Source organism: Ammospiza caudacuta, chromosome 37 (genome assembly GCF_027887145.1).
Source record: "Ammospiza caudacuta isolate bAmmCau1 chromosome 37, bAmmCau1.pri, whole genome shotgun sequence".
Taxonomy (NCBI): domain Eukaryota; kingdom Metazoa; phylum Chordata; class Aves; order Passeriformes; family Passerellidae; genus Ammospiza; species Ammospiza caudacuta.
In genome coordinates this window covers 535,430-558,066 of record NC_080629.1, presented here as the reverse complement: position 1 = coordinate 558,066, position 22,637 = coordinate 535,430, and the positions used below count along the sequence as shown (strand labels likewise).

Genomic DNA, 22,637 nt, shown 5'->3' with positions numbered 1-22,637 from the left:
CTTCCTCCCGCCCCTCCTCCCCCTCACCCCTCCCGCAATAAAGCCCCGCCCACAACAAAGCCCCGCCCACAATAAAGCCCTACCCCATAAAGCCCCGCCCACAACAAAGCTCCGCCCACAATAAACCCCACCCAAAAAGCCCCACCCACAACAAAGCCCCGCCCACAATAAAGCCCCGCCCACAATAGAGCCCCGCCCACAATAGAGCCCCGCCCACAATAAAGCCCCGCCCCAACAAAACCTCGCCACAATAAAGCCCCGCCCACAATAAACCCCACCCATAAAGCCCCGCCCACAATAAAGCCCCACCCACATCAAAGCCCTGCCCACAACAAAGCCCCGCCCACAATAAAGCCCCGCCCACAATAAAGCCCCACCCACAATAAAGCTAAAGCCCCACAACTAAGCCCCGCCCACAATAAACCCCACCCACAAAGCCCCGCCCACAATAAAGCCCCACCCACAACAAAGCCCCACCCACAATAAAGCCCCGCCCACAACAAAGCCCCACCCACAATAAAGCCCCGCCCACAACAAAGCCTCACCCACAATAAAGCCCCGCCCCCTCGGCTTTGTCCACTCAGGGTTCTCCTTGACCTCCACGATGACCAATGGTCACTATGGGGGCGTGGCCTTGACCTCACAATGACCAATGGTCACTCTGGGGGCGTGGCCTTGACCTGACAATGACCAATGGTCACTCTGGAAGGTTCTCCGCGATTTCAATGACCAAAACCCCCAATTTTCGGGGTTCCTCCACCCAAAAGTCCAACTCTGGGAGGTTCTCCGTGGCCTTGACGACCAAAACCCAACTTTGGAAGGTTCTCCATTACTTTAATGACCCCAAAGTTCAACTTTTGAAGGTTCTCATTGGTTTTAATGACCAGAACCCAACTTTGGAAGCTTCTCCATGACCTTGCTGACCAAACCCCAACTCTGGAAGGTTCTCCCCGACTTTGGAAGCTTCTCCACAATTTTAATGAGTTTAAAAATCCAACTTTTGAAGGTTCTCATTGGTTTTAATGACCAAAACCCAACTTTAGAAGCTTCTCCATGACCTTGTTGACCAAACCCCAACTCTGGAGGGTTCTCCCCGACTTTGGAAGCTTGTCCATTACTTTAATGACCCCAAAGTCCAACTTTTGAAGGTTCTCATTGGTTTTAATGACCAGAACCCAACTTTGGAAGGTTCTCCCCAACTTCAGAAGGTTCTCCCCGACTTTGGAAGGTTCTCCATTACTTTAATGACTTTAAAAGTCCAACTTTTGAAGGTTCTCATTGGCTTTAATGACCAAAACCCAACTTTGGAAGGTTCTCCAAGACCTTGCTGACCAAACCCCAGCTCTGGAAGGTTCTCCCCAACTTTGGAAGGTTCTCCATTACTTTGGAAGGTTCTCCATTACTTTAATGACCCCAAAGTTCAACTTTTGAAGGTTCTCATTGGTTTTAATGACCAAAACCCAACTCTGGAAGGTTCTCCATGACCTTGGAAGGTTCTCCATGACCTTGCTGACCAAACCCCAACTCTGGAAGGTTCTCCCCGACCTTGGAAGGTTCTCCATGACCTTGTTAACCAAACCCCAACTTTGGAAGCTTCTCCATGACCTTGCTGACCAAACCCCAGCTCTGGAAGGTTCTCCCCGACCTTGGAAGCTTCTCCATGATTTTAACGACCAAAAACCCCCCCCTCCCGCCCCGTTTTCGGGGTTCCTCACCCCACAAGTCCAACTTTGGCGGGTTCCCCCGGCCCTGGGGGTTCTCCAGGACCCCTGCCCGCCCCGGGGGTCCCGCGGAGCCCCCCTAGATGCGGAAGCTCTCGGCCTTGCCGTCGATGTGGCGCAGCCTCAGGTAGACGTCGGTGCCGACGCCCTGCAGCGACTGCAGCACCAGGGAGCCCCCCAGGTACTCGGCGTAGGCGCGCGACGTCGGCAGCCCGAAGCCGAACCTGGGGGACGCCAAAATAATGAAAATTTGCACCGGGTTCTACCAGAAATACCAAAATTCCTTAAGTGTCCCAAAATCCCAGAGAATTCCCCCCAAAAATGCCCCAAACCCCACCCCAAAAACCACAGAAACGTCCCCAAAATCCAGCCCGAAGCCGAACCTGGGGGACGCCAAAATGACCAAAATTTGCACCGGGTTGTACCAAAAATATCTAAATTTCACGTGTCCCAAAATCCCAGAGAATTCCTCCCAAAAATGCCCCGAAATCCCACCCCAAAACCCACAGAAATGTCCCCAAATTCCAGCCCCAACCTGAAACTGGGCGACACAAAAATAATGAAAATTTGCACCAGGTTGTACCAAAAATACCAAAATTCCTTAAGTGTCCCAAAATCCCAGAGAATTCCTCCCAAAAATGCCCCAAATCCCACAGAAATGTCCCCAAATTCCAGCCTGAAGCCGAACCTGGGGGACACCAAAATGACCAAAATTTGAACCAGGTTGTACCAAAAATACCAAAATTCCTTAAGTGTCCCAAAATCCCAGAGAATTCCTCCCAAAAATGCCCCAAATCCCACCCCAAAAACCACAGAAATGTCCCCAAAATCCAGCCTGAACCTGAATCTTGGTGACACCAAAATAACAAAAATTTGCACCAGGTTGTACCAAAAATACCTAAATTTCACGTGTCCTAAAATCCCAGAGAATTCCCCCCAAAAATGCCCCCAAATCCCACCCCAAAAACCACAGAAATGTCCCCAAATTCCAGCCCGAAGCCGAACCTGGGCGACACCAAAATGACCAAAATTTGCACCAGGTTGTACCAAAAGTCCCAAAATCCATCAAATTCTCCCACCCCAAAATCCCATTAAATACCTCAAATCCCCAAGAAATACCCCCAAATCCCCCCAAAATTCCCTAAATTTACCCCGAAGTTGACCCTGAGAGAGGGAAGCCGAAAATTATCCCCAAAAATTCCAAAAATTATCCCCAAAATCCCATAAAAACCCCAAATGCCAGACCTGGGAGTGTCCCATATTTTGAGGAGGGGTCTCCAATTTGGGGAGGGGTCCCAGGGATCCCGAAATCTCCCCAGAACCCCCCAAAACCCCCCAAAACCCAACAATGGGATTGTCCCAAATTTCTGGAGTTTGTCCCCAGATTTTGGGGGGGTATCTCCAATTTCTGGACGTTGTCCCCAATTTTTTAGGGTCTGTCCCCAATTTGGGGAGGGGTCCCCGATTTGAGGAGGGGTCTCCAATTTGGGGAGGGGTCTCAGGGATCCCCTAAACCCCCCCCCAAATCCCCCCCAAAACCCCAACCCTGGGATTGTCCCCAATTGCTGGAGCTTGACCCCAACTTTCAGAGATTGTCCCCAATTTTCGGGGTCTGTCCCCAACTTTCGGGGGTCTGTCCCTGATTTGGGGAGGGGTCTCCAATTTGGGGAGGGGTCTCAGGGATCCCCTAAACCCCCCCAAATCCCCCCCAAACCCCAACCCTGGGCACGGCTCCAAGCGAAATCCCCAATTTTCGGGTGTTGTCCCCAATTTTTGGGTGTTGTCCCCAACTTTGGGGGTCTGTCCTCGGTTTGGGGAGGGGGTCCCCAATTTGGGGAGGGGGTCCCCGATTTGAGGAGGGGGTCTCCAATTTGGGGAGGGGTCTCAGGGATCCCCTAAACCCCCCCAAATCCCCCCAAATCCCCCCCAAAACCCCAACCCTGGGCACGGCTCCAAGCGAAATCCCCAATTTTTGGGGTCTGTCCCCAATTTTTGGGGTCTGTCCCCAATTTGGGGAGGGGGTCCCCGGTTTGGGGAGGGGGTCCCCAGTTTGAGGAGGGGGTCCCCGATTTGAGGAGGGGTCTCCAATTTGGGGAGGGGTCTCAGGGATCCCCTAAACCCCCCCCCAAATCCCCCCCAAAACCCCAACCCTGGGATTGTCCCCAATTTCTGGAGCTTGTCCCCAACTTTCAGAGATTGTCCCCAATTTTCGGGGTCTGTCCCCAACTTTCGGGGGTCTGTCCCTGATTTGGGGAGGGGTCTCCAATTTGGGGAGGGGTCTCAGGGATCCCCTAAACCCCCCCAAATCCCCCCCAAACCCCAACCCTGGGCACGGCTCCAAGCGAAATCCCCAATTTTTGGGTGCTGTCCCCAACTTTCAGAGATTATCCCCAACTTTGGGGGTCTGTCCTCGGTTTGGGGAGGGGGTCCCCAATTTGGGGAGGGGGTCCCCGATTTGAGGAGGGGGTCTCCAATTTGGGGAGGGGTCTCAGGGATCCCCTAAACCCCCCCAAATCCCCCCAAATCCCCCCCAAAACCCCAACCCTGGGCACGGCTCCAAGCGAAATCCCCAATTTTTGGGGTCTGTCCCCAATTTTTGGGGTCTGTCCCCAATTTGGGGAGGGGGTCCCCGGTTTGGGGAGGGGGTCCCCAGTTTGAGGAGGGGGTCCCCGATTTGAGGAGGGGTCTCCAATTTGGGGAGGGGTCCCAGGGATCCCTAAACCCCCCCCCACATCCCCCCCCCAAAACCCCAACCCTGGGATTGTCCCCAATTTCTGGAGCTTGTCCCCAACTTTCAGAGATTGTCCCCAATTTTCGGGTGTTGTCCCCAACTTTTGGGGTCTGTCCCCAATTTGGGGAGGGGGTCCCCGATTTGAGGAGGGGGTCTCCAATTTGGGGAGGGGTCTCAGGGATCCCCTAAACCCCCCCAAATCCCCCCCAAAACCCCAACCCTGGGCACGGCTCCAAGCAAAATCCCCAATTTTCGGGTGTTGTCCCCAACTTTCAGAGATTGTCCCCAATTTTTGGGGTCTGTCCCCAATTTGGGGAGGGGGTCCCCGGTGTGGGGAGGGGTCTCCAATTTGGGGAGGGGTCCCTGACCCGTGCATGGGCCCGGGCTGGCCGCTGGCGTCCATCAGGGTGCGGAAGGGCCCCCCCAGGCGCGGGTCCTGCGCGCTCGCCTCGGCCGTGCTGAAGTGGTACTCGGTGACCTTGTCCAGCAGCTCGTGCGGGATGCCACCGCCACGGTCAGAGATCCTGGGGACATTTGGGGACATCGGGGACATCTGAGAGATTGGGGACATTGGGGACATTGGGGACATTGGGGGGATTGGGGACATTGGGGACGTTGGGTCTGTGCAGGGGCTGAAGTGGTACTCGGTGACCTTGTCCAGCAGCTCGTGCGGGATGCCACCGCCACGGTCAGAGATCCTGGGGACATTTGGGGACATCGAGGACATTGGGGACATCGGGGACATCGGGGAAATTTGGGACATTGGGGACATTCAGAGCATTGGGGACATTGGGGACATTGGGGACACTGGGGACGTTGGGTTTGTCCAGCAGCTCGTGGGGGATGCCACCGCCCCGGTCAGAGATCCTGGGGACATTTGGGGACATTTGGGGACATCGGGGACATTGGGGACGTTGGGGATGTTGGGGACATTGGGGACATCTGAGAGATTGGGGAGATTGGGGACATTGGGGACATCTGAGAGATTGGGGACATTTGGGGACATTGGGGACATTGGGGACATTCAGAGGATTGGGGACATTGGGGACGTTGGGTTTGTCCAGCAGCTCGTGGGGGATGCCACTGCCACGGTCCGAGATCCTGGGGACATCAGAGGGGACATTGGGGACATCTGAGAGATTGGGGACATTGGGGACATTGGGGACATTGGGGGGATTGGGGACACTGGGGACGTTGGGTTTGTCCAGCAGCTCGTGGGGGATGCCACCGCCCCGGTCAGAGATCCTGGGGACACTTGGGGACATTTGGGGACATCGGGGACATTGGGGACATTGGGGATGTTGGGGGCATTGGGGACATCTGAGAGATTGGGGACATTGGGGACATTGGGGACATTGGGGACATTGGGGACATTGGGGACGTTGGGGACGTTGGGTCTGTGCAGGGGCTGAAGTGGTACTCGGTGACCTTGTCCAGGAGATCGTGCGGGATGCCACCGCCACGGTCCGAGATCCTGGGGACATTTGGGGTCATTTGGGGACATCGAGGACATTGGGGACATCGGGGACATCTGAGAAATTTGGGACATTGGGGACATTCAGAGCATTGGGGACATTGGGGACATTGGGGACACTGGGGACGTTGGGTTTGTCCAGCAGCTCGTGGGGGATGCCACCGCCCCGGTCAGAGATCCTGGGGACATTTGGGGACATTTGGGGACATCGGGGACATTGGGGACGTTGGGGATGTTGGGGACATTGGGGACATCTGAGAGATTGGGGAGATTGGGGACATTGGGGACATCTGAGAGATTGGGGACATTTGGGGACATTGGGGACATTGAAGACATTCAGAGGATTGGGGACATTGGGGACATTCAGAGGATTGGGGACATTGGGGACGTTGGGTTTGTCCAGGAGATCGTGGGGGATGCCACCGCCCCAGTCCGAGATCCTGGGGACATCAAAGGGGACACTGGGGACATTTGGGACATTGGGGACATTGAAGACATTCAGAGGATTGGGGACATTGGGGACGTTGGGTTTGTCCAGGAGATCGTGGGGGATGCCACCGCCCCGGTCAGAGATCCTGGGGACATTTGGGGACATTGGGGACACTGGGGACATTGGGGACATTCAGAGCATTGGGGACACTGGGGACATTGGGTTTGTCCAGCAGCTCGTGGGGGATGCCACCGCCACGGTCAGAGATCCTGGGGACATTTGGGGACATTTGGGGATATTGGGGACAATGGGGACATTGGGGACATCTGAGAGATTGGGGACATTGGGGACATTGGGAACATTTGGGGACATTTGGGGACATTTGGGGACGTTTGGGGACATTTGGGGACAATGGGGACATTCGGGGACATTGGGGACACCTTAGGGACAGTTCAGGGACACTTTGGGGACATTTGGGGACATTTGGGGACATTCAGGGGATTGGGGACACCACAAGGACCCTTTGGGGACACCCTGGGGACACTTGGGGACGCTCTGGGGACACCCTGGGGACACCCTGGGGACACTCGGGGACACGCTGGTGTCCCCGTACCGGATGACGAGGTCGATGTCGTTGTTGGCGATTGTCACCACGATGTCGGGGACGTTGTAGGGCGTGTCCAGGTGCGACTCCATGGTGGCCCTGGGGCACAAAATGGCGCCGGCGTCACCCCAAAATGGTGCCAGGGTCACCCCAAAATGGCGCCAGGGTCACCCCAAAATGGCACCGATGTCACCCCAAAATGGCGCCGGGGTCACCCCAAAATGGCGCCAGGGTCACCCCAAAATGTCACTGATGTCACCCCAAAATGTCACTGATGTCACCCCAAAATGGCGCCGATGTCACCCCAAAATGGCGCTGATGTCACCCCAAAATGGTGCCAGGGTCACCCCAAAATGGCGCTGGGGTCACCCCAAAATGGCGCCGGGGTCACCCCAAAATGGCGCTGATGTCACCCCAAAATGGCCCTGATGTCACCCCAAAACGGCGCCGATGTCACCCCAAAATGGCGCCGGGGTCACCCCAAAATGGCGCTGATGTCACCCCAAAATGGCGCTGGGGTCACCCCAAAACGGCACCAGGGTCACCCCAAAATGGCGCTGATGTCACCCCAAAATGTCACTGATGTCACCCCAAAATGGCGCTGGGGTCACCCCAAAATGGCGCCGGGGTCACCCCAAAATGGCGCCGGGGTCACCCCGGGTACCTCATGTCGTTCCTGAGTGCCCAAATCCCCTCTTAAAATTCCCCTAAAATCGCCCCAAAATCGCTAATAAATTCCACAAAACTGCCCCAAAACCCCCCAAAATCCCCAGAATTTCCCCCCAAATTTCCCAAAATGTCCCAAAATCGCCGGATTTTCCCCCAAACCCCCCCTGCCCCGGGTACCTCATGGCGTTCTTGAGCTGCCAAACCCCCTCCAAAATTCCCCTAAAATCGCCCCAAAATCGCTAATAAATTCCACAAAACTGCCCCAAAACCCCCTAAAATCCCCCCAAAATATCCCCAAAATTGCCCAAAATCCCTGAATTTTCCCCCAAAATGCCCTTCCTGGGTACCTCACGGTGTTCTTGAGCTGCCAAACCTCCTCCTAAAATTCCCTTAAAATCGCCCCAAAATTGCCCTAAAATCGCTCCTAAATCCCCCAAAATCACCCTTAAATCCCCTAAAATCCCCCCAAAATCCCCAAAATTGCCCAAAATCCCTGAATTTTCCCCCAAAATGCCCCTCCTGGGTATCTCACGGCATTCTTGAGCTGCCAAACCCCCTCCTAAAACTCCCCTAAAATCACCCCAAAATCGCTAATAAATTCCCCAAAACTGCCCCAAAACCCCCCAAAATGCCCAGAATTTCCCCCCAAAATGTCCCAAAATCGCCGGATTTTGCCCCAAACCCCCTGCCCCGGGTACCTCATGGCGTTCTTGAGCAGCTCGGGCAGGACGTAGTCCAGGGGCAGGGGGATGAACGGGAACCGCGCGGCCACGTGGCCGTTGATGCGCACGCGGGGCGCGTTCCCGTACTGGTGCTCGCACAGACGCCTGCACAGGTGTGACACAGGTGTGTGACAGGTGTGTGACAGGTGTGTGACAGGTGTGTGACACACCTGAGTGTGACACCTGTGTCACCTGTGTCACCCCCCGTCCCTCAGTGCCACCCTGTCGTTGATGCGCACGCGGGGCGCGTTCCCGTACTGGTGCTCGCACAGATGCCTGCACAGGTGTGACACACCTGAGTGACACCTGGGACACACCTGAGTGACACCTGTGACACACCTGTGTCACCTGTGCCACCCCCTGTCCCTCAGTGCCACCCTGTCGTTGATGCGCACGCGGGGCGCGTTCCCGCACTGGTGCTCGCACAGATGCCTGCACAGGTGTGACACACCTGAGTGACACCTGGGACACACCTGAGTGACACCTCACCTGTCCCCTGTGTCACCTGTGTCACCCCCTGTCCCTCAGTGCCACCCTGTCGTTGATGCGCACGCGGGGCGCGTTCCCGTACTGGTGCTCGCACAGACGCCTGCACAGGTGTGACAGGTGTGTGACAGGTGTGTGACACATCTGGGTGTGATCTGTGTCACCTGTGCCACCCCCTGTCCCTCAGTGCCACCCTGTCATGGATGCGCACGTGGGGCGCGTTCCCGTACTGGTGCTCGCACAGACGCCTGGGACAGGTGTGACAGGTGTGTGACAGGTGTGTGACAGGTGTGTGACAGGTATGTGACACACCTGAGTGTGACACCTGTGTCACCTGTGCCACCCCCTGTCCCTCAGTGTCAGCCGTTGATGCGCACACGGGGCGCGTTCCCGTACTGGTGCTCACATAAACGCCTGCACAGGTGTGACACAGGTGTGTGACAGGTGTGTGACACACCTGAGTGACACCTGTGACACACCTGTGACACCTGTGCCACCCCCTGTCCCTCAGTGCCACCCTGTCGTTGATGCGCACGCGGGGCGCGTTCCCGCACTGGTGCTCGCACAGATGCCTGGGACAGGTGTGACAGGTGTGCGACAGGTGTGTTTGGGGTGTGCCCAGGTGTATCTCAGGTGTGTTTTGGGTGCCCCCAGGTGTATCTCAGGTGTGCCCAGGTGTGTTTCTCCCCCCCATGTGTGCCCCAGGTGTGCTCAGGTGTATCTGAGGTGTGTTCCAGGTGTGCCCCCAGGTGTGCCCCCAGGTGTGCCCAGGTGTATCTCAGGTGTGCCCAGGTGCCCCCAGGTGTATTTTGGGTGCCCCCAGGTGTGTTCCAGGTGTGCCCAGGTGTATCTCAGGTGTGCCCAGGTGCCCCCAGGTGTGTTTTGGGTGCCCCCAGGTGTGCCCAGGTGTATCTCAGGTGTGCCCAGGTGTGTTCCAGGTGTGCCCAGGTGTATTTTGGGTGCCCCCAGGTGTGCCCAGGTGTGTTTGGGGTGTGCCCAGGTGTATCTCAGGTATGTTCCAGGTGTGTTTCTCCCCCCCAGGTGTGTCCCAGGTGTACCCAGGTGTGCCCAGGCGTGTTTTGGGTGCCCCCAGGTGTGCCCAGGTGCGCTCACCTGGCGAAGTCCACCCATTTCTCGATGAGTTTCTTGGGGCTCAGGCGGGTGCAGATGATGCCGACGAAATCCGGCTGCGAATCGGGGGCAGAAACGGGGAAAACGGGAAAAACGGGAAAAACGAGCAAAAACGGGGGGAAAGTCGAGAAAAAAATTGTTAAAAAAGAGGAAAGAACAGGGGAAATTGGGAAAAACTGGGGGAAAACGGGGGAAAACCGGGCAAAACTGAGATGAGCGACCCGACACACCTGTACAGGTGAGCTATTGGTACCTGGCACACCTGTACAGGTGAGCTACGGGGATCTCACACACCTGCACAGGTGAGCTATGGGTACCTGGCACACCTGCACAGGTGAGCTACGGGGATCTCCAGGGATCTCACACACCTGTACAGGTGAGCTATGGGTACCTGGCACACCTGTACAGGTGAGCTACGGGGATCTCCAGGGATCTCACACACCTGTGCAGGTGAGCTACTGGTACGTGACACACCTGCACAGGTGAGCTACGGGGATCTTCAGGGATCTCACACACCTGCACAGGTGAGCTATTGGTACCTAGCACACCTGCACAGGTGAGCTACGGGGATCTCACACACCTGTACAGGTGAGCTATGGGTACCTGGCACACCTGCACAGGTGAGCTATGGGGATCTCACACACCTGTACAGGTGAGCCACGGGGATCTCCAGGGATCTCACACACCTGCACAGGTGAGCTATGGGTACCTGGCACACCTGTACAGGTGAGCTACGGGGATCTCCAGGGATCTCACACACCTGTACAGGTGAGCTACAGGGATCTCACACACCTGTACAGGTGAGCTATGGGTACCTGGCACACCTGTACAGGTGAGCTACGGGGATCTCCAGGGATCTCACACACCTGTACAGGTGAGCTACGGGGATCTCACACACCTGTGCAGGTGAGCTACTGGTACGTGACACACCTGCACAGGTGAGCTACGGGGATCTCCAGGGATCTCACACACCTGCACAGGTGAGCTATTGGTACCTAGCACACCTGCACAGGTGAGCTACAGGGATCTCACACACCTGCACAGGTGAGCTATTGGTATCTGGCACACCTGCACAGGTGAGCTACAGGGATCTCACACACCTGCACAGGTGAGCTATTGGTACCTAGCACACCTGCACAGGTGAGCTATAGGGATCTCACACACCTGCACAGGTGAGCTATTGGTACCTGGCACACCTGTACAGGTGAGCTATAGGGATCTCACACACCTGTACAGGTGAGCTATCAATACCTGCCACACCTGTACAGGTGAGCTACAGGGATCTCACACACCTGCACAGGTGAGCTATCAATACCTGCCACACCTGTACAGGTGAGCTATAGGGATCTCACACACCTGTACAGGTGAACTATTGGTACCTGGCACACCTGCACAGGTGAGCTACAGGGCTCTATCAGGTGATGTACAGGTGATCTTTAGGGATCTATAACACCTGTCCAGGTGTATCCAGGTGTGCTCACCTTGTCCTCGTGCAGCGCCGGGCGACGCACACCCGCACAGGTGAGCTATCAATACCTGCCACACCTGTACAGGTGTGCTCACCTTGTCCTCGTGCAGCGCCAGGTGATGCGCACCCACACAGGTGAGCTATCAATACCTGCCACACCTGCACAGGTGAGTTCTCACCTTGTCCTCGTGCAGCGCCGGGTGACGCGCACCCGCACAGGTGAGCTGTAGGTGATTTGTGTACCTGTCCAGGTGTGCACAGGTGAGCGCTCACCTTGTCCTCGTGCAGCGCCAGGTGATGCGCCGCCAGCATCCGCATGCCCAGGCGCGACGTCAGCGTCTTGTCCAGGAACGGCCGCAGCAGCCGCTCGTCCTGCCAGGTGAGGGACACACAGGTGAGGGACACACAGGTGAGGGACACACAGGTGAGGCACAGGTGAGGCACAGGTGAGTTACCTGTCCCAGGTGTCTCAGTTACCTGTATGTGCGTGTGTGTCACAGGTGTGTGTGGGTGTGTCCCAGGTGAGGGTTACCTGTCCCAGGTGTGTCTCAGGTGTGTCCCAGGTGAGTTACCTGTCTCAGGTGTGTCCCAGGTGAGTTACCTGTCCCAGGTGTGTCCCAGGTGTGTCCCAGGTGTCTCAGTTACCTGTATGTGCCTGCGGCGCTCCCTCAGCCCCTCGGCCAGCAGTGCGTGTAACACAGGTGTGTGTGGGTGTGTCCCAGGTGTGTTTATCTATCTCAGGTGTGTCCAGGTGAGGTTACCTGTCTCAGGTGTGTCAGTTACCTGTATGTGAGTGTGTAACACAGGTGTGTGTGGGTGTGTCCCAGGTGAGGTTACCTGTCCCAGGTGTGTCTCAGTTACCTGTATGTGCCTGCAGCACTCCCTCGGCCAGCAGCGTGTGTGTCACAGGTGTGTCCCAGGTGTGTGTGGGTGTATGTCAGGTGTGTCCCAGGTGAGGGTTACCTGTCCCAGGTGTGTCCCAGGTGTGTCAGTTACCTGTATGTGCCTGCAGCGCTCCCTCAGCCCCTCGGCCAGCAGCGTGTGTAACACAGGTGTGTGTGGGTGTGTCCCAGGTGAGGTTACCTGTCCCAGGTGTGTCCCAGGTGTGTCCCAGGTGTGTCCCAGGTGTCTCAGTTACCTGTATGTGCCTGCAGCGCTCCCTGAGCCCCTCGGCCAGCAGCGTGTGTAACACAGGTGTGTCACAGGTGTGTATGGGTGTGTCCCAGGTGAGGGTTACCTGTCCCAGGTGTGTCCCAGGTGTGTCGGTTACCTGTATGTGCCTGCGGCACTCCCTCAGCCCCTCGGCCAGCAGCGTCACCACGTCCTTGTGATCCTCCAGCAGCTGCCGCAGCAGCGCGCAGTACTGCGACTCGTCAGCGTGGGTCTGGATCTGCAGGTGAGACACAGGTGAGACACAGGTGAGACACAGGTGAGACACAGGTGTGACACAGGTGACACACAGTACTGCGACTCGTCAGCGTGGGTCTGGATCTGCAGGTGAGACACAGGTGTGACACAGGTGAGACACAGGTGAGACACAGGTGTGACACAGGTGAGACACAGGTGAGACACAGGTGTGACACAGGTGACACACAGTACTGCGACTCGTCAGCGTGGGTCTGGATCTGCAGGTGAGACACAGGTGTGACACAGGTGTGACAAAGGTGAGACACAGGTGAGACACAGGTGTGACACAGGTGAGACACAGGTGTGACACAGGTGAGACACAGGTGACACACAGTACTGCGACTCGTCAGCGTGAGTCTGGATCTGCAGGTGAGACAGGTGAGACACAGGTGTGACACAGGTGAGACAGGTGAGACACAGGTGTGACACAGGTGAGACAGGTGAGACACAGGTGTGACACAGGTGAGACACAGGTGAGACTCAGGTGAGACTCAGGTGAGACACAGGTGACACACTGTACTGCGACTCGTCACCGTGAGTCTGGATCTGCACAGGTGTGACACAGGTGTGACACAGGTGTGACACAGGTGTGACACAGGTGACACACTGTACTGCGACTCGTCACCGTGAGTCTGGACCTGCAGGTGAGACAGGTGAGACACAGGTGAGACACAGGTGAGACACAGGTGTGACACAGGTGAGACACAGGTGTGACACAGGTGTGACACAGGTGACACACAGTACTGCGACTCGTCACCGTGAGTCTGGATCTGCAGGTGAGACAGGTGAGACACAGGTGTGACACAGGTGAGACAGGTGAGACACAGGTGTGACACAGGTGAGACACAGGTGTGACACAGGTGTGACACAGGTGTGACACAGGTGTGACACAGGTGAGACACAGGTGAGACACAGGTGAGACAGGTGAGACACAGGTGTGACACAGGTGAGACAGGTGAGACACAGGTGTGACACAGGTGTGACACAGGTGTGACACAGGTGTGACACAGGTGAGACACAGGTGTGACACAGGTGAGACACAGGTGACACACAGTACTGCGACTCGTCAGCGTGAGTCTGGATCTGCACAGGTGAGACACAGGTGAGACACAGGTGTGACACAGGTGAGACACAGGTGAGACACAGGTGAGCCAGGTGTGAAACAGCTGTGACACAGGTGAGACACAGGTGAGCCAGGTGTGAAACAGCTGTGACACAGGTGAGACACAGGTGAGACAGGTGTGACACAGCTGTGACACAGGTGTTTTACCACCCCAGGTGTGCCCAGGTGTCTTTTTGCAACCCCAGGTGCCCCCAGGTGTGCCCAGGTGTGTTCTGGGTGTATTTCAGGGTGTACCTCAGGGTGTATCTCAGGTGTACCTCGGGTGTATTTTTGGGTGTATCCCAGGTATGTTTCAGGTGTATTTTTGGCTGTATTTTGGGTGTATCCCAGGTGTATTTTTGGGTGTGTTTTGGGTGTGTTCCAGGTGTATTTTGGGTGTATTTTACGTTTATTTTGGGTGTATTTTTGGTGTACCTCAGGTGTATTTTTAGGTGTATCCCAGGTGTATTTTGGGTGTAGTTTGGGTGTATTTTTGGGTGTGTTTTGGGTGTGTTCCAGGTGTATTTTTGGGTGTGTTCCAGGTGTATTTTCGGTGTATTTTTGGGTGTATTTTGGGTGTGTTCTGGGTGTATCTCAGCTGTAATTTCAGGTGTATTTTGGGTGTATTTTAGGTGTGTTTTTGGGTGTATTTTGGGTGTACCTCAGGTGTATTTTGGGTGTATTTTACGTTTATTTTGGGTGTGTTTTGGGTGTATTTTACACTTATTTTGGGTGTGGTTTGGGCGTATTTTTGGGTGTATTTCACGTGTATTTTGGGTGTATTTTTGGGGTGTTTTTTGGGTGTATTTCAGGTGTAGTTTGGGTGTAGTGTGGGTGTATTTTGGGCGTGTTTTTGGTGTATTTTGGGTGTACTTTGGGTGTATTTTTGGGTGTATTTTGGGTGTACTTCAGGTGTACTTTGGGTGTGTTTTGGGTGTGTTCCAGGTGTATTTTGGGTGTATTTTTGGTGTATCTCGGGTGTATTTTTAGGTGTATCCCAGATGTATTTTGGGTGTATTTCAGGTGTACTTTGGGTGTGTTTCAGGTGTATTTCGGGTGTGTTTCGGGTGTGTTTCAGGTGTATTTTGGGTGTGTTTTACGGTTATTTTGGGTGTATTATTGGTGTATCTCAGGTGTATTTTTTAGGTGTACCTCAGGTGTATTTTTGGGTGTATCCCAGGTATGTTTCAGGTGTATTTTTGGCTGTATTTCGGGTGTATCCAAGGTGTATTTTTGGTGTATTTTTGGGTGTGTTTTGGGTGTGTTCCAGGTGTATTTTGGGTGTATTTTACGTTTATTTTGGGTGTATTTTTGGTGTACCTCAGGTGTATTTTTAGGTGTATCCCAGGTGTATTTTGGGTGTAGCTTGGGTGTATTTTTGGGTGTGTTTTGGGTGTGTTCCAGGTGTATTTTTGGGTGTGTTCCAGGTGTATTTTCGGTGTATTTTTGGGTGTATTTTGGGTGTGTTCTGGGTGTATCTCAGCTGTAATTTCAGGTGTATTTTGGGTGTATTTTAGGTGTGTTTTTGGGTGTATTTTGGGTGTACCTCAGGTGTGTTTTGGGTGTATTTTACATTTATTTTGGGTGTGTTTTGGGTGTATTTTACACTTATTTTGGGTGTGGTTTGGGCGTTTTTTTGGGTGTATTTCACGTGTATTTTGGGTGTATTTTTGGGGTGTTTTTTGGGTGTATTTCAGGTGTAGTTTGGGTGTAGTGTGGGTGTATTTTGGGCGTGTTTTTGGTGTATTTTGGGTGTACTTTGGGTGTATTTTTGGGTGTATTTTGGGTGTACTTCAGATGTACTTTGGGTGTGTTTTGGGTGTGTTCCAGGTGTATTTTGGGTGTATTTTTGGTGTATCTCAGATGCATTTTTAGGTGTATCTCAGGTGTATTTTGGGTGTGTTTCGGGTGTGTTTCGGGTGTGTTTCGGGTGTGTTTGTCACTCACCGGGGGGAAGTCGCTCAGTTTCTGGAAGGCGCGGATGTACAGCTCGTGCTGGGGGGCAGAGAGAGGGAAAACATCAGGAAATTCCGGAAAATTCCAGGGAAATTTCGGGAATCTTGGGATTCTGGGGATTCTTGGGATTCCCCCTGAAATATTTGGAAATTTTCTGGATTTTTGGGCAATTTTTTGAATTCTGGGAATTTTTGAGCATTTTGGGATCCTTGGGAATTTTAGGAGAATTTTTAGAAATTTTGAGCACTTTGGTAAATGTTGGGAATTTTGGAATTTTCTGGGCCATCCAGGGATTTTGGAATTCTTGGGAATTTTCTGGAAATTTTTGAGAATTTTTGGCATTTTAGGAATTCGGGAAATTTGGCGGATTTGGGGGATTTTAAGGGTTTTGGGAAATTTTGGAATTTTGGGAGATTTTGGTAATTTTGGGGAATTTGGGGATACTTTGAAATTTTGGGAATTTTGAGAATTCTTTCATTCTGGGTAATTTTGGGAATGTTTTAGATTTTTTCTTGGATTTCTTCGGATTTTTTTCAGATTTTTGGGGATTTTTTTTGGAATCTTTTTTTTTTTTTTAGTTTTGAGGACTTCAGGATTCCCTTAATTTTTTGGAAAATATTTTGGGACTATTTTCAGATAATTTCGGATTAATTTTAGGATTTTTTTTTTTTTAATTTTGGGGAGATTTTTTGAGGAAATTTTTTTATTATTATTTTTTCAGATTGTTTTTTTCTCAGAATTTTTTTTCTTTTAATTTTGGGGAATTTTGGGATTCCCTTAAAATTCTTGGGAATATTTGGGGAATATTTTGGGAACATTTTCAGATAATATTTAGGTAAATTTAGGAATCTTTTGGGGGGGATTTCTTCAGAGTTTTTACGATATTTTTTGGATTTCTTTTCAGAATTTTTTCAGAATTTTGGCAATGTTAGAAATGTTGGGAATTCCCAATAATTCCCGGGGTGATTTTGGGGTGGTTTTGGTGCTTTTTGGGGCTCACCACGTGCAGGATGGTGGGGTTGCAGCCGATGATGAAGGGAAGGTTCCGGAAGCCCTGGATGCGGTGGGCGATGCGCACGGGCAGCTCCTGCTGCAGGTACCGGGCGCTTTTCTGCGCCAAAAAACCCAAAGTTTGGGCAAATCCCACAAAACCAACAAAATCCTGAGGCTTTCACCTCAAATTCTGGAGGTTTCACCCCAACTTTTTTCAAGTTTCACCCCAAAATTTTGATTTTTCACCCCAAATTTTAAAGGTTTCTCCACAAACTTTTGAATTTTAACCCCAACTTTTTAAGTTTTACCCCCAAATTTATGAGTTTTCACCCCAAATTCTGGGATTTTTACCTCAAATTTTTGAGACTTTCCCCTAAATTTTTGGTATTTTGCCCCCAGTTTTGGAGGTTTTACTCCAATTTTTTTTTTCAGTTTCACCCCCATTTTTTGAGCTCTCGTGCCAAAGTTTTGAGTTGTTACCTCAAATTTTTGATATTTTGCCCCAAATTTTTTACTTTTTACCCCAAATTTTTTTAGGTTTCAGCCCAAATTTTTAACATTTTGCTCCAAAATTTTGAGTTTGCAAGCCAAATTTTGGAGGTTTTGCCCCAAATTTTTGAGTTTTCGCCCCAAATTTTGGGCAAATCCTGAATTTTTAGCACCTTTGGGGATTTCTGGCAATTTGGGAATTTTCACACCCAAATCCTGCCCAGCCAAACCAACAAAATTTTTAAAAAATTGAGGTTTTAAATCCAAATTTTTAAATTTTCACCCCAAATTTTGGAGGTTTTACCCCCAAATTTTTAATATTTTCATCAAATTTCTGAAGTTTTACCTTAAAATTTTCAGGTTTCAACCTTAATTCTGGAAGTTTTACTGAAATTTTCAAGTTTTTGCCCTAAATTCTGAATGTTTCATCCCAAAATCTTGACTTTCACCCCAAATTTTTGATGTATCTCCCCAATTTTTTGAGTTTTTACCACAAATTTTAAGACTCCTTTCCCAAATCCCTTCACCCTCCAAATTTTGGGGATCCCCACCCATTTCACCCCCAAAATTTAGGAAAACGCCCCCCCCAAATTTTGGGGAGCCTCCCAAATTTCAGAACCCCCCCATATTTTAAGGATCTCCCCCCAAAATTTTGGGGATCCCCCCCTCTCCTTTCACCCCCAAATTTTGGGGACCCCCATCCCTTTCTCCCTCCCCCAAAACACCCAAAATTCAGGAAAACTCCCAATTTTTAGGGACCCCCCTCTTATTTCTCCCCAAATTTTGGGGACTCCCCACCCATTTCACCCCCAAAATTCACGAAAATTCCCCCAAATTTTAGGGGACCCCCCCCAATTTTAGAACACCCCAAATTTTTGGCACCCCCCCAGAATTTGGGGACCCCCCCAACTTTTGGCCTCCTTAACCCTTTTTTTCCCCCCAAAATCCCCCAAAATTCGGGGAAAAATCCCCAAATTTTGGTGCAATTTTGGGGGGCCCTCCCTCTTCTTTTACCCCAAGTTTTGGGGAGCCTCCCCCAGATTTTGGGGAGCCCCGAATTTGGGGTTCACCCCCCCCTCACCAGGATGTGGCTGCCGTCCTGCGAGCGCCCCGAGTAGAGCATGGTGGTGGGGGTCAGGCGCACCGAGGGCTGGTTTGGGGGCAAAAAAGGAGATATTGGGGTTTGGGGGACCCCAAATTTGGGATGGAATCCATCCCAAAATGGAGCTAAAACCCCCCTAAAAATCCCCCCCGAAAAAGCCCAAAAAAGGCCCCGCAATCGGCCAAAAATGGTCACAAAATGCCCTTAAAATTCCCCCCAAAAAAGCTCCAACATCCCCCCAAAATCCTCCTAAAATGGTCCAAAATCCCCCTAAAATCCGCCCCAAATCCCCCCCCCAAAAGCCCCAAAAATGGCCAGAAAATCCCCTCAAAATCCCCTCAAAATCCCCCCAAAATCAATTTAAAGGAGCCCCAAAACGCACCCAAAATGCACCCAGAATCAGGCAAAAATTACCTCCAAATCCTCATAAAATTCCCCCCAAAAAGCCCCAAAATCCCCTAAAAATGACACCAAAATCAAGGAAAAACGGCCCCAAAACCCCCCTAAAATTCCCCCCAAAATGGCCACAAAATCCCCCTAAAATTCCCAAAAAAAAGCCCCAAAATCCCCCAAAAATTCCCCTAAAATCTTCCCCAAATGGCCCCAAAATCTCCCTAAAATTCCCCCCCAAAAAAGCTCCAAAATCCTCCCAAAATCCTCCTGAAATGGTCCCAAAATCCCCCTAAAATCCGCCCCAAATCCCCCCCAAAAAAGCCCCAAAAATGGCCGGAAAATCCCCTCAAAATCCCCTCAAAATCCCCCCAAAATCAATTTAAAGGGGCCCCAAAATCAGCCCTAAAATGGCCCCAAAATGGACACAGAATCAGACAAAAATTACCTCCAAATCCTCATAAAATTCCCCCCAAAAAATGGCCCCGAAATCCCCTAAAAATGGCCCTAAAACCCCCCTAAAATTCCCCCAAAAATGGCCACAAAATCCCCCCTAAAATTTCCCAAAAAAGCGCCCCAAAATTCCCCTAAAATCTTCCCCAAAATCTCCCTAAAATCTCCCTACAATGCCCCCAAAATTCCCCCCCAAAAGGCCCCAAAATCAGCTCTAAAATGGCCCCAAAATTCCCCTCAAATTCTCTCAAAATGGCCCCAAAATCCCCTGAAAATTCCCCCAAAATTCCCCTAAAATTCTCTCCAAAGAAGCCCCAAAATCCCCTTGAAATGGCCCCGAATTCCACCCCAAATTTCTCCTCAGAAACGCCCCAAAATCCCCTCAAAAATGGGCACAAAATCCCCCTAAAATACCCTCAAAAAAAGCTCCAAAATCCCCCTAAAATTCCCCCCAAAAAAATCCCCAGAATCCTCCCCAAATCCCCCCAAATCTCCCCCAAAATGGCCCCAAATTAACCCAAAATGGCCCCAAATCCCCTCCAAGTTACTCCAAACCCCTGGGGAATTTGGGGAGGGGTCTCCCCATTTTGGGGAGGGGTCTCACCCTCTCTGTGGCCACATCAGGGACCCCAAATCCCCCCGAAATCCCCCAAAAAACTCAACCAAAACAGCCCAAAATTGACCCCAAATCCTCTCTAAAGTGACCCAAAACGGCCCCAAATCTGCGGTTAATTTGGGGAGGGGTCTCCCCAATTTGGGGCAGGGTCTCCCCGGATTTTGGGGATTTTGGGGAGGGGTCTCACCCTCTCAGCAGCAGCATCAATGACCCAAAATCCCTGAAAAATCCCCCCTAAAATGGCTCCAAATTGACCCCAAATCCCCTCCAAAATCACCCAAAATGGCCCCAAACCTCCGTGAAATTTGGGGAGGGGTCTCCCTAATTTGGGGAGGGGTCTCACCCTCTCTGTGGCCACATCAATGACCCCAAATCCCCCAAAATCCCCCCCAAAATGGCCCCAAATCTCCCCAAAATGGCCCCAAACGGCTCCAAAATGGCCCCAAATCTCCCTGAAATGACCCCAAATCCCTCGGAAATTTGGGGAGGGGTCTCCCCATTTTGGGTAATTTGGGGAGGGGTCTCAACCTCACTGTGGCCACACCAGTAACCCCAAATCCCCCCCAAACTGACCCAAAACGGCCCCAAATCTCCCCAAAATGGCCCCAAATCTCCCCAAAATGGCCCCAAATCTGAGGTAAATTTGGGGAGGGGTCTCCCCGGGTTTGGGGTAATTTGGGGAGGGGTCTCACCCTCTCGGCAGCAGCATTGATGACCCCAAATCTCCCCCAAACTGACCCGAAATGGCCCCAAATCTCCCCAAAATGGCCCCAAATCTCCCTGAAATGACCCCAAATCCCTGGGAAATTTGGGGAGGGGTCTCCCCATTTTGGGTAATTTGGGGAGGGGTCTCAACCTCACTGTGGCCACACCAGTAACCCCAAATCCCCCCCAAACTGACCCAAAACGGCCCCAAATCTCCCCAAAATGGCCCCAAATCTCCCCAAAATGACCCCAAATCTGAGGTAAATTTGGGGAGGGGTCTCCCCGGGTTTGGGGTAATTTGGGGAGGGGTCTCACCCTCTCGGCAGCAGCATTGATGACCCCAAATCTCCCCCAAACTGACCCAAAACGGCCCCAAATCTCCCCGAAACGACCCCAAATCTGAGGTAAATTTGGGGCGGGGTCTCCCCGGATTTTGAGGAATTTGGGGAGGGGTCTCCCCAATTTGGGGAGGGGTCTCACCCTCTCTGCATCACCATCAATGGCCCCAAAATCCCTGAAGAATCCCCCTAAATTCATACCAAATGGCCCCAGAATGGCCCCAAATCTCCCCGAAACGGCCCCAAATCCCTGGGAAATTTGGGGGGGGGTCTCCCCAATTTGGGGAGGGGTCTCACCCTCTCTGCAGCGGCGTCGATGGCGGGCTGGTGGTAGAAGGAGGTGACGGCCTTGCAGCGCTCCCGCGCCAGGTCCGGGGGGGTTTGGTCGGCGGCGCCGCGGGCGGGGGGAAGGAGGGGGGGCAGGAGGGGGGCCCCTCCCCCAGCCCCCCGCAGACCCCCCCCCAAAAGGCGCCCCAGCATCTCCTGTGGGGGGGGGGGAAAGGGTTAATGGGGTGGGGAACACAAAAAAACCAAAAATTCCACCCAAAAAACCCCAATATTCGCCCAAAAATCCCCCCCAAAAAAACCCAAAAATCCCACACAAAAAAAACCAAAATTCACCCAAAAATCCCACACAAAAAACCAAAATTCACCCAAAAATCCCACACAAAAAACCCCAAAATTCACCCCAAAAATCCCCCCCCAAAAGGCGCCCCAGCATCTCCTGTGGGGGGGGGGAAAGGGTTAATGGGGTGGGGAACACAAAAAAAACCCAAAAATTCCACCCAAAAAACTCCAAAATTCACCCAAAAACCCCCACCCAAAAAAACGCAAAAATTCACCCAAAAATCCCCCCCAAAAAAACCCAAAAATGCCACACAAAAAACCCCAAAATTCACCCAAAAATCCTCCCCCAAAAAACCCCAAAATTCACCCAAAAATCCCCCCCCAAACGCGCCCCAGTATCTCCTGTGTGGGGGGGAAAGGGTTAATGGGGTTAGGAACCCAAAAAAACCAAAAATCCCACACAAAAAACCCCAATATTCACCCAAAAATCCCCCCAAAAAAACACCAAAATCCACCCAAAAAACCCACCCAAAAAAGCCCAAAATTCACCCAAAAATCCCCCCCAAAAAACCCCAAAATTCACCCAAAAATGCCACACAAAAAACCCCAAAATTCACCCCAAAATCCCCCCAAAAAAACCCAAAATTCACCCAAAAATCCCCCTAAAAAAACCCACAATTCACCCAAAAATCCCCCCCAAAAAAACCCAAAATTCACCCCAAAAATCCCCCCCAAAACGCGCCGCAGCATCCCCTGTGTGGGAAGGAAAGGGTTAATGGGGTTAGACACCCAAAAACCTCAAAAATCCACCTAAAAAAACCCAAAAAAACCCCAAAAATCCAACACCAAAAAACCCCAAAATCCATCCAAAAAAACCCCCAAAAATTCCCCCCGAAACCCCCAAAATCCCAACCCCGAAAAATCCACCCAAAACCCCCAAAAATCCACCCAAAAAAACATGAAAAATCCCACCCCATCTCCTGCATGGGGGCAAGGAAAGGGTTAATAGGGAAGGGAACCCAAAATACCCAAAAAAATTCACCCAAAACCCCCAAAAATCCAAAGAACACCAAAAATCCCCTC

The 22,637-nt window shown here is 52.2% G+C and overlaps 1 protein-coding gene across 1 annotated transcript; it reads right to left on the bottom strand.

Moving 5' to 3' along the window:
- Positions 1-1,220: 1,220 nt before the first annotated feature.
- On the bottom strand, positions 1,221-21,470 carry BCKDK (branched chain keto acid dehydrogenase kinase). The gene is made up of 11 exons (XM_058823065.1): positions 21,285-21,470; positions 18,465-18,533; positions 16,902-17,012; positions 15,893-15,940; positions 12,707-12,826; positions 11,710-11,808; positions 9,951-10,024; positions 8,328-8,456; positions 6,970-7,059; positions 4,821-4,976; positions 1,221-1,945 (listed from the first exon to the last, which is right to left on the bottom strand). The coding sequence occupies exons 1-11, from the start codon at positions 21,465-21,467 to the stop codon at positions 1,801-1,803; spliced, it is 1,224 nt and encodes a 407-aa protein (XP_058679048.1). The 5' UTR covers positions 21,468-21,470; the 3' UTR covers positions 1,221-1,800.
- Between the last annotated feature and the right edge of the window lie 1,167 nt (positions 21,471-22,637).

Coding starts and splice junctions, on each gene's coding strand:
- BCKDK (XM_058823065.1), bottom strand. CDS start 21,467: ATGCTGGGGCGCCTTTTGGGGGGGGGTCTGCGGGGGGCTGGGGGAGGG. Junction 12,827..15,892: donor AACTGAGCGACTTCCCCCCG/GTGAGTGACAAA, acceptor TCTCACCTGCAG/ATCCAGACCCACGCTGACGA. Junction 11,809..12,706: donor AGTGCCGCAGGCACATACAG/GTAACCGACACA, acceptor CTCACCTGGCAG/GACGAGCGGCTGCTGCGGCC.